This window comes from Streptopelia decaocto (assembly GCF_964273445.1).
Source record: "Streptopelia decaocto genome assembly, chromosome: 13".
NCBI lineage: Eukaryota > Metazoa > Chordata > Aves > Columbiformes > Columbidae > Streptopelia > Streptopelia decaocto.
In genome coordinates, this window is record NC_138668.1 from 2,788,824 (window position 1) to 2,810,488 (window position 21,665).

General features: G+C 38.4%; 1 protein-coding gene across 6 annotated transcripts in view; it reads right to left on the reverse strand.

Moving 5' to 3' along the window:
* Positions 1-21,665, reverse strand: part of IQCE (IQ motif containing E) — a 31,248-nt gene that overhangs the window by 7,498 nt on the left and 2,085 nt on the right. For all 6 annotated transcript variants that reach the window (XR_014185290.1, XR_014185291.1, XR_014185292.1 and 3 more), the window contains exons 3-22: positions 21,495-21,537; positions 21,197-21,337; positions 20,785-20,907; positions 19,740-19,810; positions 18,922-19,035; positions 18,215-18,265; positions 17,615-17,685; positions 17,316-17,388; positions 16,855-16,904; positions 14,060-14,217; positions 13,515-13,570; positions 13,002-13,210; positions 12,141-12,245; positions 11,266-11,374; positions 8,957-9,052; positions 8,222-8,245; positions 7,027-7,122; positions 5,891-6,021; positions 5,073-5,191; positions 894-1,027 (exon numbers count right to left, since the gene is read on the reverse strand). Coding sequence is in view for 2 of the 6 variants with exons in the window: in XM_082064274.1 (XP_081920400.1) it covers positions 900-1,027; positions 5,073-5,191; positions 5,891-6,021; positions 7,027-7,122; positions 8,222-8,245; positions 8,957-9,052; positions 11,266-11,374; positions 12,141-12,245; positions 13,002-13,210; positions 13,515-13,570; positions 14,060-14,217; positions 16,855-16,904; positions 17,316-17,388; positions 17,615-17,685; positions 18,215-18,265; positions 18,922-19,035; positions 19,740-19,810; positions 20,785-20,907; positions 21,197-21,337; positions 21,495-21,537 (1,968 nt within the window). In the remaining 4 variants the exon portion in view is untranslated. The remainder of the gene's footprint in view (positions 1-893; positions 1,028-5,072; positions 5,192-5,890; positions 6,022-7,026; positions 7,123-8,221; positions 8,246-8,956; positions 9,053-11,265; positions 11,375-12,140; positions 12,246-13,001; positions 13,211-13,514; positions 13,571-14,059; positions 14,218-16,854; positions 16,905-17,315; positions 17,389-17,614; positions 17,686-18,214; positions 18,266-18,921; positions 19,036-19,739; positions 19,811-20,784; positions 20,908-21,196; positions 21,338-21,494; positions 21,538-21,665) is intronic.

Below are 21,665 nucleotides of genomic sequence, written 5' to 3' on the forward strand. Positions count from 1 at the left end.
CCTTAGTGCTCAGAGTATGAGCAACCTAGTTAGGTGAAAGTGTCAGTCAGTCAAGTGACGTAAGCGAAAAACAGGACATAAACCAACTCATCTCCTACGTCAAATGTTTTCATGATTAGAGATGTCCCTGCATAATCCACTCAGTTGTGATAGGGAAGCAGAAAAAGGAGTCACAAGGGCATCCTTCACAGAACGCTCCTGCTATTACACACCTTCGCTGACAAATACAAAAATTTATGATACGATTGGACATTTCCAATACAAAATGGTACTACACAGATCATAGCAAGCACACTTGGAAAAAGCAATAAATAAGAAAACCCTGCTGATATAGTAGCCCTAGAATAGCCCTATGACAAGGAAATGGCTTTCTAAAAGCCTTTACAAGGTCTGCGCAGACTGTAAGTGTTCAGTATAAAAATAAACAAAGATATTAAAATATGATACAATAAAATTTTTAAATAGAGAGGACCTGGTAAGAAACACAAGCTGTTCCCCTTCATGTGGACAGGCTGAAAATTGAAGCCATGTCATTAACAACTTTCCAATTAAATGAATTATTTTAGTCAACCTGAACCAAAACTTTGTTTGACAGGAAATAGCTTAAGGCTTTATTGCTTTCATTTAAATTTGGCAGTTGAATTTATAATCCTCATTGTGAGACAAAACACTCAAGTGTTCTGTTTTAGTTTTTAAATCCAAACTCTCTGCATACCAGGTTAACAGTCAGTCAGTGGCTTTTAGCCATGAAGTCCGATATATAGCTGAAATAATGACAACTGTCATTAAAAAGGGGCTTATATTCCTTCCCCCTTTGTTCATCTTTGATATGCTTTATCTTGCTACAAATAATTTTGTGAATCAAATAACTCAAGATCACCAGAGTCTGTTACCAAAACTTAAAAGTGGGCGTAGTTTTTCTTCATCTGCAACAACGGCGAGACAATAACAATATCATCTGAATCGTCTGAGTGAGCTTCGTCCGCAGACAGAGGAGGGGGCTGCGACCGCTGCTCAGAGGACCTGGCTGAAATAATTACAAAGGAAACAAGGTCATCAATAAACAACATTGACAAAACAACAAGCCCTTGTGGGAAGTTTAATATTCTCTGAGCCATTAAGTTTCCAGAATTACCTAGAGTTATGAATAACTCTGCTCTATCTTTTTCTGCATATGACTATTCCCATCCCTCTTTAATGAAAAAGCACACATGGCAAGCGTTGACATACTGACCACGCATGATTTGTCTTATTGTCTTTAAATCTTTGCCAGTGGTTACACACCGCAACGTAAAGCAATTCGATACTGAAGCCATCTCAGGTCATAAAAAGAAATATTTATTAGATGGCCAGAAAAGGAAAAATTGACTCAAGCAAGCTTAAGCTAAGCAGAAAGGTCATAATGAGAACTTCAGTCAGATATAAATAGAGAAAACGAAAATCAGTGAGGAAAGAAAAGGATAGACGCTCTCAGTGATTGTATTTCATCCTTTTATCTGTATAATACTAAAAATATTATTCACATGCTGGACTACCTTATTTTATGACAAGAAAAATGATTCTGGTTTGTTGCAGTTGTTGTGTGGGGGGTTTTTTTTGTGTCATGTTTTGTTTGTTTGTTGGGTTTTTTTGTTTTGTTTTGTTTTCTTTTGCTTCTTGCCTGTTTTTCTGGATGCATCATTCCATGCAGCTCATTGATTCCACCATTTGAAGAAATGTTCAGGGCACAAATGTATAGAACCCTAACAATTTCAGTAAATACTGGAAAATCAGAAAGCTAAAACCATTACATACAAGGCCCCTAACACCTGATGAGCAGAAGCACCCCCTTCTCTGCAAGAGATCTATGAACAAAATGATGACAGCTATTAATACCTCCTAGCCCAATACCCTCCCCCCAGCTCCACTTATTTTTCAGTTTAAAATATCAATTCTCTGAAAACACTGTCTACCAGAGAAGAAAACAAATCAAGAAGACCCAGGGCAGAAAGAGGAAACAGACAAGTAAGAAGCCGTAGACTGAGATTGACACTGAAATGGAAAGGAAAACAGAGAGCACGATGAGAATATTACCTGGGGAGAAGAACATCCATGCCACTGGTCTCACAGGGAAATAAGAGGGTCCTGACTCAGGAAAAAAAACCTTGTGGTATGGAAGAGGAGGCACAGACAGCAGCTGGAACATGGAATAAAGAAAGGGGGCCGTAGCCAGCCCAGAAATAGAAAAAGATTGACAGCCAGCCAGCCTGTGAATGGTAAAGAGGAATGCAGGGAGGCCATGACATTGACCTCGATCTACAGAGGCAAAGAAACATGACTTTCTAGTTAAGTGAAATTCTTCTCTGCATCAGTCACCAAATAACGTAAAGAGTTTTTCAGGAAGATTTATGAGCCAGTAATACTGGTGATAAGGATGAGCAAAGAGAACTTCCAGAGGCAGGCATGACAACTAGAAGATGCAACTCCAACTATAAACAGATATTGTATATGAAATAGCTTAATACTGTCTAAGTCACTCTTGATTATATCCTGCTCTTGATGTTGGAGATTTTCTTGTCCTCATTTTCAGTTTAATATACTTCAATTTGTTCTTGTGAAGGGGCAAACACTGATTAGAGTAATGGGTTGTATGTAAATTCATTATGATTTCAAAAAAGCCTCACATGAAGTTAAGAGTTGTATCCAGAGTGGCTAGTGATATGCAGAGAGAAATGCTGCCCTTATTCAAGATTGCTTTGCATGTACAGAACATATTCTTCCTTCCTGCCACTCACCCGGCAGAAAGAAACAAAATCCCAAGTTTCACAGACTGAATTGTTATTATCTGTTCAATTTCATGGGAAGCAGCAGGAATGGCTTTACAAATCTCTGAGTACTGTCCACATTCTGAAGACAAGCAAAGCAGCATTGAATGCTGCACCACTTTAAAAAAAAACCACAAACCACCACCACAACAAATAATAACAACAAAAACCAACCAACCAAACAACCCAAAACAAAACAACAACGAGACATCCAACCTGATGCAAAGAATGAATTAAAAGGCTGCAATGCTAGGCCAGGATGACATAAATTTACTCTGGCAGATATATAAGGTTCTTTGAAAAACATTTTAATCTTTCCCATTACTCTCAAAATAATGCTGAAAGGCTAGGGAAATTAAATGACTTACTGCAATATATACTTTCAGTGAAAGTTTAAGATCACTGCAAGATGTAAAGGTCATGAAATGCAAGTTTGGACTTGGGAGAAATGAAGCAAGAGCCTGTTCAACAGCTGGATGATTTAAAGCTAAAGGAATTTGATTGCTTTAAATCACTCAGCTGTTAAACAAGCTCCTTGTCTTGCCTTTCCTACTCGGTACTTGTTTCATGTACTTTCCAAGCTGCAGGATGACCAGTGAAATACATTACATCAAAAACCAATTTTGGTACTGGATTTTTACATCAGCAAATCCAGTTTGTCTCTTCACAAGCTACTGAGGTACATTCTACCCTCATCCCAGATTTTGAAGACGTCTCCCATAATCTTAAAATCAGCAGCAAATATAACCTGGTTGTAACCTCTTTTTTGATATTCACCAGAAGAGGACTGCAAGGAAGAAAGTTTGAATACTTATCGTGTCCTCTCTATCCTTTCCAATATAAATTCTTCCCAGAACTTCTTCACTCATCACTTTGTCATCATAATCTGCAACAAAATTTAGCTTTGGAGATTTCATAGCTAGACAGTGAATGTGCTCTATTAGTATTCATACTATTGTGTTTACCAGACCAGATTCATATTACATCCTTCTTTGGGTCTTAGAAGCACTTCAGAAGCACAAAGCATTATCTTTAAGTGATTCTTTCTCTTTGGGTGGAATTTCACAATAGATTTTCTCTGGGTTTAGATTGACCATACCAACAATGACCACTGCAGCTGAGCCCAGGCAAAACAGGATGCTGCAGCACTTATTTTCCCCCGGATACCGTCACTAGACATAACTAAAAATCACTCAAAACAGTAACATCTTCAGGAGTGAGTGTCACCTACTTGTTCACAAAGTAGAATACGCTCCTGAATATGGAATACAGCAAAGTTTCTTAAACACATTTTCCTTCCCTGAAGGGTAATTCTGTATTCACAACCCTTGCAAATCTGGCTTATTCCCCATCTTGTATCTTAGCGGAACAGCCTCAGCTGCTTACAGTGTTCTGTTTCTGAGTGACAAGTCAATGTTTCTCAGGTCACCCTCAAAGTTGCTCTTTTTTTCTCCAGCTGGTCCATAAAAGCCTAAAAATCCCACTCTGGTTAGAATCAACCTTTTCCAGTTTGTTTTTTAACTCCTTTTAGGCTGCATGTCTAAGGCTGTCTCATTTGCATCCTTGTTTTGCCTTTCCTACTCGGTACTTCTAACATCCTCTTAAAAGCCTCTTTGGCTTTCACTCCTCACAAGCAGCGATGAAGAATTCAAGGAGGAAACCAAACAGCCTAAGAGCCATAAAAAAAGAAAGACCTTTTCCCAGTTTGTATTATAGTAGCACTAGTTGGCAAGGTTATCTGGGACTTCATTTTTCCTCTTACTGCAGCAACTGAAGACTTCAGTAAAAAAGGGACTAAATGCATGTGGCTGACTAGGATGGTTCTTTTTATCAGATGTCTGTCCCTCTCAGGAACTGAGTCAGGATGGTGAAAACGCTCTTGGCTTGTCTATGGCTTTGGGCCCAAAACATAGTGGAAAGTACCATACTACAGCTACAGGGCCGGGGGATTGAAAAAGAGTAGAGAGGCAATACAGGGGAACACCGTGTCCCTTAAATAATTACCACTCGCACCAGAGAGAGACCTTCCAATACCACAGTTGTGACAGACAGGCAAAGCACTGTGGGGAGGCTGGTACTCATACTGACAAAGCTTTTACTTTATATTTAAGGGACTGCATTTGCCAGCATAAGCAACACAACATCAAATTAAAAGAACACACACAGAGTACTAGTATACATTTGCATGTGTGTGTGCATGTGCAGATGTTCTCTATAAAACTGTATGTGTACCCACACAAAACTGAACACAGAGGGAAATGAGATTACCAGGAAGAGATGACGTGAAGATTGAAGGAGGTCTCTGGAGTGCTGCTGAGACTGGTTTCTTCTCAGTAATGTAAACTGCAGAATCTGCTTTCTCACGTGGTGCACTGGACACAGAAGGCCTGCAAAAAGACACACTGCAGAGCGTGAGGCACAGAACAGGAACTGCAGTCTGTCTTCAGAGGGCATGCAGAAAAGTTTCTTGTGTTGCTAGCCTCCACGAGGTAAAAGCTTATCACTGCAGAAGTGAGCTGGAACGCTAAAGTGAGGTGACAACTATGTAGGTCTCCTTGTAACTATGCCAGCCAATATTACAGACTTTGGAGCAGTAAACCCTGGAGAGAAAGGAAGTATTTTTCAAGACACAGCCACCAAAATCACTGCATTCCTCCTGAGCTAAGTCACTTACTGTATACAGGACAGTATTCTACCCCTTCTCTGTTCTTCCTCCACGTGACCCTTCTCTTTTCCGTGTCAGGGCTTCAGATTCATTCATATTAAGTGAGTGTACTAGCAATCATTCCGATAGCAACATTTTTTTTGGCAAATAGTAACTATTTTACTTTACTTTTGCCTCATTGCTACAGAAGAGAACATGCAGCAGGATATGGGAAGACTACTGCTGCAACAAGAAACCCTTTTAGTTGCGTACCCTTTGCATTTTCTCAAGAGCAAGCTCTCCCTTGTCTTTGCTGGAACAACGGCCTTGTTCTCCTTCTCTGCCAAGGAACCCACACTAAAATTCTATAAAATATGACCCCTCTCCTGAATAAAAACGAATTTGCTACTGCATATTGTAGAAATATCTATTTTTCACTTACCTCCCCTCAAGCAGCACTGTTCGTGCTAAGTGAGCCCTGAAAATGGACTGGATGAATGTCACAATCTCATCTTTCTCTTCACAATCAGAAGACAAGCTCAAGGAGCTCGACACAGGAGACATGGAGGAGACCTGCAAAGCAATCAGATTAAAAAAAACCTGACCTTTTATAGATTGTACAGAAGCTTTCACAACTTTGTTCCTGATCACGGAAGTGGGAGTAGAGCAAATATTCCCATCTTTTGGTCTGCCATCTTTAACGTTCTATAAGACTAAATCAGCAGGAAATGCAAATCTGATCATCATACAAGGTCTGAAGGATCTGTACTCAATTAATGAAAGAGCAGACACCTGCAAGGAAAGTTCATTTATTTTCCAGGAAGGAAACCTTTTGAAGTCGAAGGAGGTAAGGCAGCCTTCATGAAGGGTGTATCTTCTGCTTGTATCAAGCAGAAGTATTCAGTCCTACTACAGTGGGCCAATTTACTGAAAGAGAAGTGCACGTAAAGGACAACCTGGGTGGAGAATTACAAATTAACTCCAGCTTGCTAAAGGTCCAAAGGATGTTCATATAAGTTGGCAAATGATTTACAGAAACTAAATGTATGTTTGGTAAGCGATTTTTTTCATATTCAGAACTGAGTAATTTGGAGTGAGTTTGACATGACAGGACACTAAGTCTTTGGTTGAGCATGTCACACGCAAGACTCCTTCACTTTTCAATCCAATCGAAGCTGCCTTCCAAATGTTTATTTCTGAACTTCAGTGACAAAGGTTTGTCTATTACTACAGTGATTCAGTGAACACTTGAGAGCAAGTGGTTTTCAATAGCATTCTGAATTAAAGAGTTAAAAGCTACATTATTAGCTGATGAGAGAACCAGAAAAAACGAGGAGACCTAGTTACAGACCATAATGTAGAGAAGTTACAGCTTTACTTCTGAGAAAAGCTGTAAGCTAAAGATGGAAAGGGAGACCAGAGCACGAGTTCAGTATCTTTCTGCAATTACAGTGGTGCTGCCAACCAGTGCATTATAACAACATCACTGGGTGATTCAGAGAATTAAATCTGGAATTACAGTACTTTACACAGTAAGCATCATGGCATTCCTGGATACCCATTTGCCCCAACAATTACCTTGTTGTGAGATTCTGCATCATGCATCCTGTTATTCAGTAGCAGTTTCTGTCGAGCTAAATGTCCTCTGAAAGCTGCCTGAAGCGTAACAACTGCCTAGCAGGGAAAGAAAGATGTTAGCTCCTTTGAAAGATGGCCGTTCTAAATTAAAACAGGACTCTAGAGGGAAAAGCCACATGGGGAAAAAGAACTTTTCTCTGTGCAGTGGAAACCCTTTGATGTCTTGCCATTTTGTTATGTTTAAAGGATACACACACATCCCCGTTACTTCACCGGAACTCTGCTGCAATCCAGAGAATGCCCAGTCCGTAACAACCAATAGACATACACCTCTCCATGGTTTAAATTCAATTTGGGAGGTGTTCATGATGGATCCTATCAAATGCAGTTAAGTTCTAGCTGCCAACACTAGCCTGTATTTCACAAATAGAGCAACATGGTCCCATTCCCATATTAGATTCTGGCTATCCAGCAGACTCTGTGATGCTCTGGTACAATCAGAAATCAAGCCAAGTCCGGCAGATCATTGTGATTACACGGAACATAAGCCTTTCCTCTCTACTTGGAGATTTTCCTGGATCCTTCTCAACAAAAAGCACCTAGATGTAAAACACCATGTTTGCATTATAGAGTTTGAATTTGTTCTAATTTCTGAAAGTAGGATTGTTGATGTTCTGGAAGAAACAAATGGAAGATGCTACATTATGCTATTTGAAAAACAGTTTAATAATCTTTTGTGCAAAACATTTATTGAAAAGTGGTAAGTTTGTCAAAGTCAATTTCTTGATAATACTCAGAGATGTTTTTCCCTAGCAAAAGCTTTGAATTCCTACTTTGAATCTTTCTGAACCCTCATCATAGTGAAAATGAAAGCATTATCAGAATTATCCAATATAGAAAAACCTTCCTGTCTGTTTGTAACAAATTTTATTCAAAATTTTCAAAAGGATTCATCTTGCAGAAGGTACCAAGTACAGAAAATCTGAGACCGAAAGAGGAACACTTGGACAAGACATATCCAACAAAACCAGGATGTCAGAAGGAAGATCATGAGCCAGCCTGGAGAACAAACACGATCTTGGTACAACAGCTCATATTACAATATAACCTCTTGAAAAATACAAAGTTATTTGTTTGTGCTTTCATACAAAGTAAACGTTTTACTATTTTATTGGGTGTCATAAAACATGCTCACCTCATCCAGAGCAATTTCTTCTTTCTGAAATGAAAAATGCCTAAGTTAATGCCACAAATATATACAAGTTTTATCTAATAAAGGTTTTCCAAATTTTTCCCACCAATTAAAACACACAGAAAATACCTGTCTCGCCTCCCCCTGAAAACTCAAACAACAAACTTAAGGAAAAAAAAAGCTTTTCATCTTTGAAAGATGTGTGGATAGTTCTTTTTGTCTTTAGTTTTCCAAGAAGCAATTCCAAGGCCCACCTCATACTATATGTCCTATACATGGAAAAATGAGCTTTATGCTGTTGCATATAGAACAAAATTTAAGGTTAACAGATTTTTTCTAGATCATTTTATCCTAGCTGAGTGTAACTCAATACACGAAACTTCCTGCATTGTTTGAAGGATTTCTGCAAGAGGAATTTAATTTCTTGGTCATACTCCAAGGGGAAAAAGCAGCTGCTTCAAGCACCACAATGCTTCCTTGGTTTCTCTGCTCACCCAGACTCCCTCATTCAGAAACTGGCTTTCCTGCAGCAGAAACAGCATGGTACTAAGCAGCAAAGGCCAAAAAAGCAGCAGGGAGAACTTCAACACAAACAGTGGAAGAGAAGATGGTGGTAAGGAATCATACTGGGAAGCGCTGCTGCAGTTCCTGGAGCCCAGCGGCAGGTTACTGAGATGCTAGAACAGGAGCAGGATTCAGAGGAGGATTCCTCACTGCTCCCTGACAGGAGAATCTCACCTTGTTTCGATACATCTTCCACTGTCTCTGGATGATTTTGGCTGCTTGTTCCTTCCTGTGATCATCTTTGCCTTTAACCGTGCAGACTGGTAAAGACTGCAAAGGAAAAGCTTTAACTTAGCACACTAAAGACGCAAGTTGGAATTCTATGAGGGAAACAGGTTACAAATGACTCAGAAAAATCAACACCAGAGTTGTTAAACGTTCATCCTGCCTGCAGAGTGGAAGTTAAAGAGGAAACTTGGTTCTGAATATTGCTCATGGCTAAATTCATCATCTAGATGAGCATTAAAGTGAAACACATTCCTGTTCCCATTTTAGCTGCTAGCTCAGCATGGGAATGGAAAGGTTTTCATTTACACATAATCCTCTTTTTCTATGCACTGCAAGAGCAATAAGAGCTCCAAGAGAGGAACCCACTGATCACAAATGTTGATCACAAATGTTTTGTGTGTTATTGACAGACTGAGTACAAATGTCAGCATAACTCATTCTGCAACTCTTCTCCAGGAAAGACTGGGGAGCTCTCTCACGTCTTATCCTGGCAAATGTAGCCCCATAATCATCTGTTGCAGCTTACTGATGAGTTGGCCATCATATGACAACAAGACAGACAGCTTGTGTAAATTGGCACGACTCTACTCTTCCATCTTGAAGAAATTAATTAGAAGAAAAAGAAAGAAACCAAGAACAAAACAAGATTTTGTTCGAGTTATTTCTTCTGAGGTATGGTTGCATATTCCACCCCTCACCATCTGATCCTTTTGATCTCTAATTATCCCTTACTAATTGTCATACCTCACTTGCCAAACAAAAGTTAACTGCAATTTTAAAAGACTAATTTAATTTGTTGGTGTAAAATTCTAAGTAGAGGAACAAGAGATTTGATAGACTCAGAAAAAAACCTCTTGATTCTGTGAAAAGGATTTATTTATAACCTAAAAACACTGAGTTACAGGCTTAAGTCTAGCAAATGGATCATGTTATGGTAAAAATGAAAACCTACTATTAAAATGAAAAATTGGTAGGAACGTAGTGATAATTAGAAAGAATTGGAACATTTCAATAAGTGGGTGGTTACTGGCCAAGAATATATATAGCCTGCAGAGAAAAAAAGGAGCAGTTTGCTGGCTGGTTTTAAAGACTTGAGTTATTTGGTATTTGAAACATCATCTAGCATCCATCAGCCTATAAGACACAATAAAGAATCTACAGAATCACACAGTGTATTAAAAAACAGCACCCTCTTAAGCTAGTGGACATTTTTATACATATATTTTACTACCTGTATTTTTTGGTCTATGACCAAAATCCCCAGTAATAATTTTCAACTATTTTTTAGTGAAATGAGATTAACACAACCACAGTGCATGTGAAAGCACGTCTGCCAGTGCCCATTCATCTCTACTGGGCAGTTACAACATTTGGCAGAGGGATGGAAGATGGCAAAGATATCAAATTCAGTCATATTTCATGAAAAACTGATTACAGAGCCCATTTAAGACTGGCCAGGATTAACAGATGCACAAATATATTTATTGGCTATCGCAAAATCCAGAAAGAAGTAGTTATGAACACCTCAACTCTAGAAAAGCTTCAGTTCAAATGGGATAAAGGTTTATTTTATTGTATTGACACATTAGATAATTCTTTACTCAGATATTGTGTCCCATCAGCTGTGGAATAGTGCTCTACATCCTGTAAACCTTCCCATGAAAAAGCACCCAGCTTCCATCCTCCAAACAGAAAGGCTAAGGAATATTTTCAGACCAGACAGCACATGTTCTCTGATTACCTGACCAGCACAAAAACCATTGAGAAAGGCTTTTTGCCAGTGAGCACACTTACCTGTGTCTCTACCCCTTATTTAACTGTCAACTCCTGCAACACCTCCCTAGCTGTGCAAAATTGGATTGAAATTAGCTAGTGGGTTCAGATGTTATAAGAAGGTATCTTTTTTTTTTGCCTCTTAAAAAGGCAAAAAGCTCTAAACGCTTAAAAGTGTAAGCTTTCTGTAATGTTCCACTTCATAAGAAAAGAAACAATGGTGGGGCAGATAATCACTAAGAGAACAGCTCCAAAAAATAACCCCGCGTTGCAGTGGTAATTATTGAAACAATTTAACAAAAAACGCTGGGAACTAACTGTCACTCAAAATCTCTATGACAAGATTTAACACCTCCCTGAAAACACAGAGCTAGGAGCTATTTAGACTATTAGCTCAATTTGCAATATATTAGTTAGATTCAAGGGGAAACAAAACAAAACACACCACAAGTTACCAACCAAACACAAACATACGTCTGTACCTTATTAAGGTTTTCCATTGCATCTTTGGCCATTTGTCTCTTCTCTTCCTCCAATTTTGACTCCAACTTCTCTACTTTTAGTGTCAGGTTCTGGATTTCTTCACTATGTCTGGAAAAGCAAACATGATTATAACTAGAAATTTTCTGTTGCTCCTGCTTTGGATGTACCAGAACTATGTGCTTTGGTTTTTTAAAGGCCAAAGTGGGAAGCTTCTCAGGATAACACATTACATGTTCTCATAAGAACTGATGTTCCATGTCTGTTACCAAGGTGTGATAGCACAGTTGTGTGTTACCATTTGGAGGGGGAAAGAAACAAAAAGCACCCAAGGTTACAATGGCACCCTTGATACTATTAAAAATGCATCTAGATCTGATGACTGACAAATATGAAACTGTAGCAGAGTCCTTTCTGTCAAAGCAATAATGAAATCATTATATCACTTTTTTTCTTTTTGCCACCCTTGCACGGGATTATTATCAATCCTACAGAATACGTGAAGTAAATAGACTGATATATTGGCAGTGGTCTAGAAGCGCAGGCTAAGGTAAGGTAAAGATACTACAGTTTTTTCTTAGATGAAAAAAATGTCTCTGAGCGCAACATGGTAACTTTCTTTTTCCATTTATCTTATTAATTTTTATTATAATCTATACCACTTAGTCTTCCACTTCCTCTAAAACCAGTCTATAGAATTCTTCTCTTAGTAACTTACTCCATCCCTCCAAAACAGTTCTGCTTAAATGAATTTCCAGTTACCTGCTGCTCAGATGGGTTCCTATGGATTTTGAGCCACTTAAAAGAGAATTATACTTCAACAGGTTTTGGTTTTTTTTTTGGTTCTGAAAGGATCTTCTAATACAAAATCCGATACCTTAAAGTCTGCTCTTTTGTAGTCTTTTCTTCCCTCTTATTCTGCCACTTCTGCAGCTCCAGCTCCAGTTCAGCCTTAGCCTGCAGTAACTGCTTGATATCTAATCTATATAAGGAAATTAAGCAATACTTAAGACATGCATACTTCAAAGTTATTTTTTGTTTAAACTTCTACACAAAATAGGTTCTCAAATTTGTAAAGTAACCGAATGTTTACTTTTGCCTTTTAAACAAAGCAAAATGCAAGCAGACGTCGTTCAGAAGGAAAAGGCCTCTTCCTGTGCTCTCGCTATGCATTTGTGTTCAGAGGTGAGTTGACGCAGGAGGCAGAGCGTCTTCCCAACAGCACATAGTGGTGTGTGCATCTCTGCTCATCATCAGGTTAACCTGCTGGCCCTCGTGCACTGACACACCAAACAAGTCCAGGCAACACAAATTGCAGATCAATTGCTTACTGGGGAGAAAAGAAGTCACAGTGCGTCACAGGGCAGAAGGCAGGCTTAGATGGAGGAAGGGGTAGATCAGGACAAAATACTTGCAAGAAGTGCTGTGTAAAGTGACATATAACCCTCCAAAGGCTGTTCAGTGTGGTTGGCAAAAAATTACGCCTTGAAAAATGTGTTAAAAACGAGCAGAAATTCTCATTTTCCATCCTCTCACCAGCTTTTTTTCCTGCAATGTAGTTTTACAACACTAGGAGGACTAGAAGAAGCTTTTGAACTGAAAGCTGAAAGGACCCTCAAAACTCATTTTCTTGCTGAAAGCGTGAAGGACTTATTACGTTGTTTCATAGTGTGACAGGAAACAATTAAATAATTCACCCCTGCAAAAGAACATCACCTTGGACAAAAGTCGCACTTACTCTTTACTGAGCAGGAGATTTTGAAGCGTCTCCCTATCACTCTTCAGTTTCTTCACCAGCCCTCGGAGGCGACGACATTCCTTGGTGTGGTCTACCTGTTGAGGGGCTGGATGATCCAGGTCTACAGAAGGCGAAGATGACGCAGCAAGCGACTGTGACGACTCACTATCTGCTGACGACACCCTGGTGTTCTCCAAGGCACAGACTTTCTAAACAGGATAAATTTGCACCAAAAAAAAAAAGAAGAAAATTAAATTTAGCATAAAATTATTTTATTTAGGCCACAAGAAAAGATCAAACGGAAGTTAATTCTAAAATGTGCATCTATATGTAACGAGTATGAGAAAATAAAAAAGGGAGGAAGGGCACACAGTACAGACATCAGTTTACATGTATGAGCCAGAATGCACAGGGCTGGTACATTGAAGGACTACATGTCATGAGCACAAGCCAGTAGTTCTGCATTTGCTGCTCAAAGACAGCTAAGATGGCCACATAATTATAAATACTTACTTTTTCTAGTTCCGAGATCCGCCTCACCAGCCTCTGTTTGCTCCACTCGCTATAATCTAAATACAATAACAAAGCTTTAAACATGAAACTATATCAGTTGTTGCTTTTTCAAACTTCTGTTCATATAGAAAGACCATCTAAAGACCTCTGAACCCCAACTTTAAATATGCAGAATGAGAATGGTTTTAAAATATCTAACTTCTACAGCAATTAGCACAGAAATCAATACAAACCATTCACATTCATCAGTTTAAAACAACTGAAAACCAGTTTTCTTGTTTAATGTTAAATCTTCAAGCGATTCCAGCGCAGAATTCTCAGGGATGATAATAATAAAGGAAACCCAGGTCTGACTGGAGCAGCATACCCCAAAGTCAGAGAGAGATGCCTGTAAGACACTTCCCGTTCCAAACTTTTACCCTCCTGAATCTTCACCTTTTGCAATAACTCAGTTATTTCTACCATTGTAGGGCCCTCCTCTCAACCACATCTTTCAAATGTACTTAAATCCCTTGCCTCACATTCACCAACTTTTCAGCACATACTTTTTGTTTTACTGGAAGGAGGAGAACTGCTCAGTACATGATCTAGATCTTCTTTCAGTCTCCGATTCTCATTCTGCAACTCCGTGATGTTCCTGGATAACCTCAGGACAGCAGCATTCAGTGTCTTGAGTCGTTTTTGGGTATCTCTGCCCTCTGTACTTGGAAACAGGGTCAAAAACAGAAAGTTAACTTAAAAGCAGAGAACAAAGAAGCAACATTAAAAAGAGTGGAACAGCCTCCCTATTCAAGTCAGCTGGCTAATTAACTGTCTCAGCTCACCACAGTAGCATTTCTCAACATTTTTTACTTGAGGAGTTACCTATTCTTTTAGGAAAAAAAACATGCAAAGAGCATCTTGCTCTACACTTTGACTATTTTTTTAATTTGCACCAGAGAAAGAAGATACTTAGAAACATTGAAAGTTCACTTATTACTTCTAATTCCTCCCCCGCTCTGTTGCATTAACACATAAACAAGGGTGCTTCTAAGAGTTTTACTTATTTGGTTTTCTACTTGTTTTGTTAACCAGCCTTATAATACTTTACCAGCGCTCTATGGACCGCTGATTTAAAAACACTTATCTTCAGTCAATTGGGAGACTCCTCCAAAAAACTGTTTGGCACGGAAAGCTAACCTGCGTGTTCTGAATTGCTTTCTTTCACTTAACAAATAGATTGAAACTGAGAGGGAGAGGGGGCTATACATAGATGGAATAACTCTCAAACAAATCTAACACACAAGTGTCTTTTCAGATAACTGTGAGTGCTGCTCTAATGTAAAAGAAACTATTCCTGCAAAAGTAAACCCCAGAGGAATTTCCTTCTTCATTTAAGATACATTTCAATCGATGGAGATTTAAAACAGATTTGAACAATACAGTTAATGTTGATGTGATGGGAATAAAAGGCATCGGAAAAGGGAAAGCCTGCTATGTGTTAAAACTGTTTTAAGTATATTACAGTGATTCAGCCTTTTTAATTTTTCTAATAAAAGGGGGAAGAAAACTCAGCTTCTAGACACAGAAAGTTGTAAAGCCTGTTCACGAAATGGATTTCTAGTGAGATGAAATACTTGTTCTTTATTGCTGTGAGAAAATTCTTTAAAAGTTATTTTGGAAACAAAGGTCTGAAATAAGTGATGGAACGACTTTTGGACAAATGCCACTGCCAATGACAATCACAGAAGAGTCTGTGAAGGAATCTTACATCTCATCCACTGGAATAATTCCAAGGTACAGGGGAAGACAGTCTACAATTAGCCTATCAGAGCAAAAAATGAATCTAATCTACCTTTTGGAAACTAAAAGGAAATGAGGCCATAAAAAAATACAAATAAGACTGTCCGTATGGCATGGATAACTATTCATACAGCTGGCCCAGGCAGGAGGGGGAAAAAAATAGTAAAAACAAAACCCAAAACACATCACCAAAACCAGGAAGTGACAGAAATGACAGGAATCATAACTTTATCACTGAGTGTCATTACTTTGGGCAGAAAGAATTGCAGACCATTTTGAGGACCTGAAACGCTGCCTAGTTTCACGTAAATAATCATATTTCAGCTTTAACACTGAAAAAGAGGAGCTAAATGCCATTCATTTCAGCCAGAAATAATGGAAACAAGCATCATGAAAGAAACAGTCTCCTACAACTCTTTCTATGTGCCAGAGTCGTGACCTTCAATATCATTTATTATTTCAGTGTTTGGCCTCTCAAGAAGAGACTGACAGTCACATAATGGAGAGAGACTGCTCTGACCACTCTTTTTTGAAGCTATGAATAAATGAGGACAAGGAAGAGACCTGAAGGCTCGTTTTCACCTGTAAATAAATTGGGTGTGATGGCTTCCAGCCTCAAGAGGCTAGTTGCTGCCTGCATGAGCCAAAAGAGACTTTTGTTTTTAAACACTGACAAAACAAATTGCAGTTTTCAGTCCACAAGAGACAGTGAATTAGAGAAACACAAGTAGTACACATAACGACCCATAAAGAGTTCTCATGTGTTTCTATCAATCTAAATAATTACATCCAAAATTAAGATTTAACACTCGGAGGGTGAGCATATTTTAGAAGTGGTGCAGTAACAAATTTTCCTGTCCCACAAGACTATTATCCTCTTCTCAGCGCAACTAACACTCACTTGCAGAGATGCTTTTGCTTTGCTCTCTTACTGGAGCTTTATCTTTTGCCTTTGATTTTTATTTCCTCTATAGACCTTTTACCACCATCACCGGACATACACCCACACACTGGTGACAAGCACTGGTATGAGCTTCTCTGACAGTGTCTGACTAGTGCCGCTCACTGATAGTTCACAAAAGCTACCCTGAGCTGTGGATCTGTCTCTCTGTACCACAGGAAAATAATGTTTACTCCAAAATACCTTATTTTCTAGCATAAACCCTAGAGCAAAGTGCAGAACTGACTTAAGAGTAATATGCCAAACATCTAGTGAGTTTATTTCAATCACCACTGATGTCAGAATAGGTGTGATTGATTATGGGGGAAGATGGGATTTTATTTAACAGAGAGAAGTTTTCAGAGCTTTCCTGTACTTTTCAAATACCTCTAGCACTCTTCCACATCCACAAAATGATCTATCTACAAGAAAAATAGACATGACTAAAACATATGCCAAGGCTGTGAAGCCAACCAAAGCAGTACCAAAAAAGCAAATCCAGCAATCCAAATGACAAAATAAACTGTTCCCATGTAGCTGGTTTACATCCATTACAGTATATGAGTGATATATCTAGCACATATATGCAAACATTTGCCTCAAAATAATTAAACATACTTTTTCCTCATAGTCTCAGATTTTGCCAGCACGAGTTGGAGACGATGAACCTGTGAAATATGAAATATAGATTCCATTAAGGAGCTAGCTGTGGAAGCTGGCACTGCTAACGCAACACATTCATCCATTAGAACGAGACTCTCCGGGTAGTAGCAGAGGCAATGATGCCATCACTGAAAATCAGGCTACTGTTGTACTGGCTTCATCTAGATACTACACTTACAGATGTACATTAGTTTCTTTATTTCCTCTTTTTGGTTAACACACTCAACTTATTGAAGAAAAAGCATTTTTCAGTGTATATATAGTTGAAGCTATGAGAATATCTATGAAAATCTGATTGCAATGAGAGGTGCAGCTGAGCTGTAAGAAACCTATCCAAAACATTCAATTTACACTTTGACTCAACAACTAAACAACTTCCTCTCCTGTATGCACACCGAAGGACCTGTCAGACGTACCTCTTCATAGTAGGTTTCCATAGCTATCCTCACTTCTTCCAAATTAGTGGTCTTCATGTCTGCCTGGAATTTGCTGAAAATAGAATAATACAAAAAAATAAACCAGTCAGACCAGCAAAGACACTGCAATACCTGTTGGTTTATAGTTCCTGGGTGGTGGGGTTCTAATTGCTAACATGTTCTCAGAGTTCATTAAAACACCTTAAGGAACAGAAGAATACGGATGAAAAATAACATAGATTTCACATTCCCTTTATTATCTCATCCAATACAAGCTGCTACCCCTCCCAAAGTCATACTTAATAGTGTTGTCTTTCTCCTTGCACTGTTGTTCTAGCTTGAGAATCTTCTGTTTTAATCCATTAACCACCTACAGAAAGGATAAAGAACTCATGAGCACTAGAATAACCCATCTCTTCACAGAAGTTCTCTTTCTCCATCATCTTGCCCGGTCACTATAAATTGCACCTAATCAGATATACTTACTTCTACTTACTTTGGTACTCAGTAAAGGGTCTGCTACCCTGTGACAAAGAGAACACTCACAAACCCAGATCCCTAACTTATGTCTGTAATAACTTAACTAGCTTAAGAATATTTATACACAATCATTAAATAAAAACAACTCTGTCCATTACCCTGCTAAATTCAAAGCAGCAAGTAACAGGGAGAATACTCCACGAACATGTTTGAGACAGTGACAAAGACAGTTAGCTTAAAATAATGCTCATTCCAGATCTTTGTTACTGGTTTCTTATCTGACTATAGAAATAACGGTTACATGATTCCCTAATTGCCTATTCTTTCTTACTTCATTTTATTTATATTACTCAGTAGTGTTTCAGCTCAGTAAGAGGAAAAAAAAAAAGGATAGCAAAAGGTAATGAAGAAACTATTACCCATCCGTTATCAGTCCTCTTTTCTGAAAAAGCCCGTGCCAGCTCAGAGCCCTGCAAGATAAAACAAAACAAGTGACCAATCTTGCCACTTTATTCTACTGCTGGCTCTTTCCACAGAATTTTCTAATCTACTAATTCCACAATCATGTCACAGTCCAACAGCCTAAGTTCTGAAGTCCCTACATTCATTGTTTTATATTAGCACACTTCTCCCAAGATGTACATCCACACAGAGAAAATGACAGCCACCAGAAATCCAGTGAAATTCAGGTCTTCTAACTACAACCCTAAATGCTTCTCAGCCTTGTGGGTTTGACAATAAGGCTCATCTTTTGCTTCCTAGTTCAGGACCACATGCATCAGGCACCATGCAAGAGGTTAACTCCCTTCTGCTCTCAGGCAGCATATTCAGCAGGTGCACCGCTGAAGAGACAACAGTTTCATTTTGCCTTCAGAAATGAAAAGTATCTTTGCTAAATAAACTTATTTGTACAGCATGGCATGATCTTCCCTTGAACTCAGCTGGAATGTTGAGCTGAGATACGTAAAACAGAAATCCCTTCACACCAACAACCACTTCTCGTATTCAAGCTCATCATTCCTAGTAGCCAACACGCTACAGTCCTGAAATCTAGAGAGACAAGGAGAAAAGGATCACACTGCTCAGCACCCTCACCCTATTTTTATCCCCCCCAAGAAACAGTCACCTTGGAAGGATCCAACAGTTGTTCAATCTGTTTATTCTTTCTATTATTCTCTTCTTCTAGTCGACGGAGCTTCGTTTTCATTCGATCTCCCTCGTTTTTCTGAGCTTGTATTGTCTAAAAGAGGGGAGAAAAATCATATGCACATTTCAGAAACAGAAACACACTGAGTTTTCACAGGGAAACATGTTTTGATGTCAATAACAATCCAATTACAATGGTCAGGATGAAGCAAAAGAAATAAAATTTAAAAAAAGAGACCATCACTCTGGACCAGGGCTGACAGATACTGACAGATAAGGGAGGTGACAGCGCAAAGATAAAACAAAGAGGTTTAACAGAAAGGCAACCTTGCACAAATGATCTACAACAGCCAAGATATCTGTCTGCAGGTATCCCTTACGTTCAACAATCCCCAGTCCTCATCTTTCATCCACTGCACTGTTAAATTGTTAAAATGTGATGGGTAACGACCAGGAAAGGAAAATAAAAATTAAAAAATAAAAAAAGGAGGTGGAAGGACAAAGAATCCAAACACAATGAACCTTTTCAGTGTCCAGCTAGGGCCATGGCTGGGGTTCAGGACTGGGTATACTTCAAGGCTTCCACATCCAGTACTCAGAAGTATCTATCACACCGTAAGAACAATGAAATTGCCTTTAACAGACACAAGTTTAGTTTAGCCTTATGTTACAAATTCAAAAAAAAGGTGGATGTTGCAGTTGTAGAAACCAAAGTATTCTGAACCAATAAGGCCTGGACATCTACAGGTGGATGGAGCGACACTATGACTTTCTATGTGATTGTCAGAGAGACTGTACCTTCTTCAGTTCTATAATTTCATCATACATATCTTCTTTTTCTTTGTAGTCAGGAGTTCCAGGAACATAGCCTAAAAAAAATTGTATGTAAAACAAGCAGATCTGAAGGAGGTATTTTTAATTAACCAGAAAACTTACAGTTAAAAGAACATATCTAGAACAGCACCAAACTGGAAAGTAGGCTTTCTCTTTTTCTTTTTAGAAGAAGAAAAAATCAGCAAGGAAATTAATTTTAGAAATGGAGGTGAAATGGAAATGTCACTGTATGAAACTTCTGCCAGACTTCACAGCAAATTTCTCCTAATTACTTCTCTGGTGCTAGATTAAAATAACAGTCTCAAAAAATACACACTTCACAGAAGACTGTAATCTTCTCATCCCAACAAATCAATTATTTACAAAATATTTCTAAAAAAAATGTCCACAATACATTTTTCTGTTTACACCTAATGTGTAAAAATCCATCATCTTTTAAAGTTGCCAGAACCTGCATATTACCAGCAATAGGTGGAATTTGAAACGGAAGTGGAATTTTTAAGTTTACAGTTCTGCTTTAACAAAAGCAGAATAAAAGTTTTAAATTTTGCTCTTCTCATGAAACTCAATTGATTTTAGTCTCACAACCACATGAAAAAACACATTCTAGAGAAGTAAAAGGAATCAATTACACAGAATTTCAGGCAAGCAGATGGTTTCTATCAATGGTTCCTAAACTATGTTTTGCAAAGTCACAATAAATTGTCTACAGCTGGCCCATTGAACTGTATTATATCTGCAACGTTTTCAGCTGCAAATGCATGTCAATTTGCAAGAAGTTCTGAAAGCTAATAGTGATTCATTGCTCAAAAAAAATTGGAAACCCCTGTCTTATCCAATTTAGAAATCTCAAAATGTAGCTGAGATCGTATTCTGACACATGTATTTTAATACAAGCTAAGCTGAAATGGTTCTCGCTTTACTAAAGCTAAGCTCTTAAACAATGTGTGTTTTTACACAGAAAAAAAATATCATTAACTTTGATCTGCCACACCATTACATAGTTTACCATTACTAGAAGAACGGGAATGTTTTGGCTTCTTCATTCCCAGAGCTTCCTTCAAATATTCCGGGGTGCTACTAGAAACGTTAGTTCGCATGTCAACATCTGATTTTAGAGGATGGCTCATTCCTGCCAAAAAAATGGAACAAAAATGCAGAAATCAGGGATGATTGTGAATTAAATTTGTGGATTTATTCTGAGCAAATGCAACAAAGAAAGCTCCAGCTGCTGTTAATTACTTCCCTCTATAAATTCCAGTGCTCAAGATCAGATGATTCCAACCACCCAAATAAGAGTGAAATGACTTCCTATGTTGCCTATAATCAAATACAAATCTATTTTTTATGATTTTATATGTTAAGCTGTCCACAGCACTGAACTTTATCCATATATGCAGATGAAGTTTCCATACTAATACCTTGTTTCAGTGATCCCAGCCACATCTGCCTTGGGTTTTTTACAGCTGCACTCTCGAGACGTGCGCTGCCTGTTCCCTGCAGAGATCGCCAAAGTGCAGCTTTTTTAGGGTACAGTTGTGTGCTAGAGCTGTATGGGGACTCTGTAACAAAAGAAAATATCTCAGTGTTGCCTTAGCAAGCTCAAGGTCACAAAAATTCACAAAAAACTCTTTTGGTCTCTTATCCAGGTTTTGTGCCCCACAAATCTATCTTGTTCTGCAATAACAGAAGCAGAAGAAAAAACTTTGGAATACTTACTTGGTGATTTTGGAGGCTTGTGAAAAATTTTCTTCTTCAATTTCTGGAAGAAAAAAAAAGAATTGTTTTATGTATTTACAATATTCCACTCTTCAAAGATTTCAGCATATAATCTTAAATTGGCTTCAAGCTACATTTTGTATGAGGATCATGTCTTCTAATAACACAAAA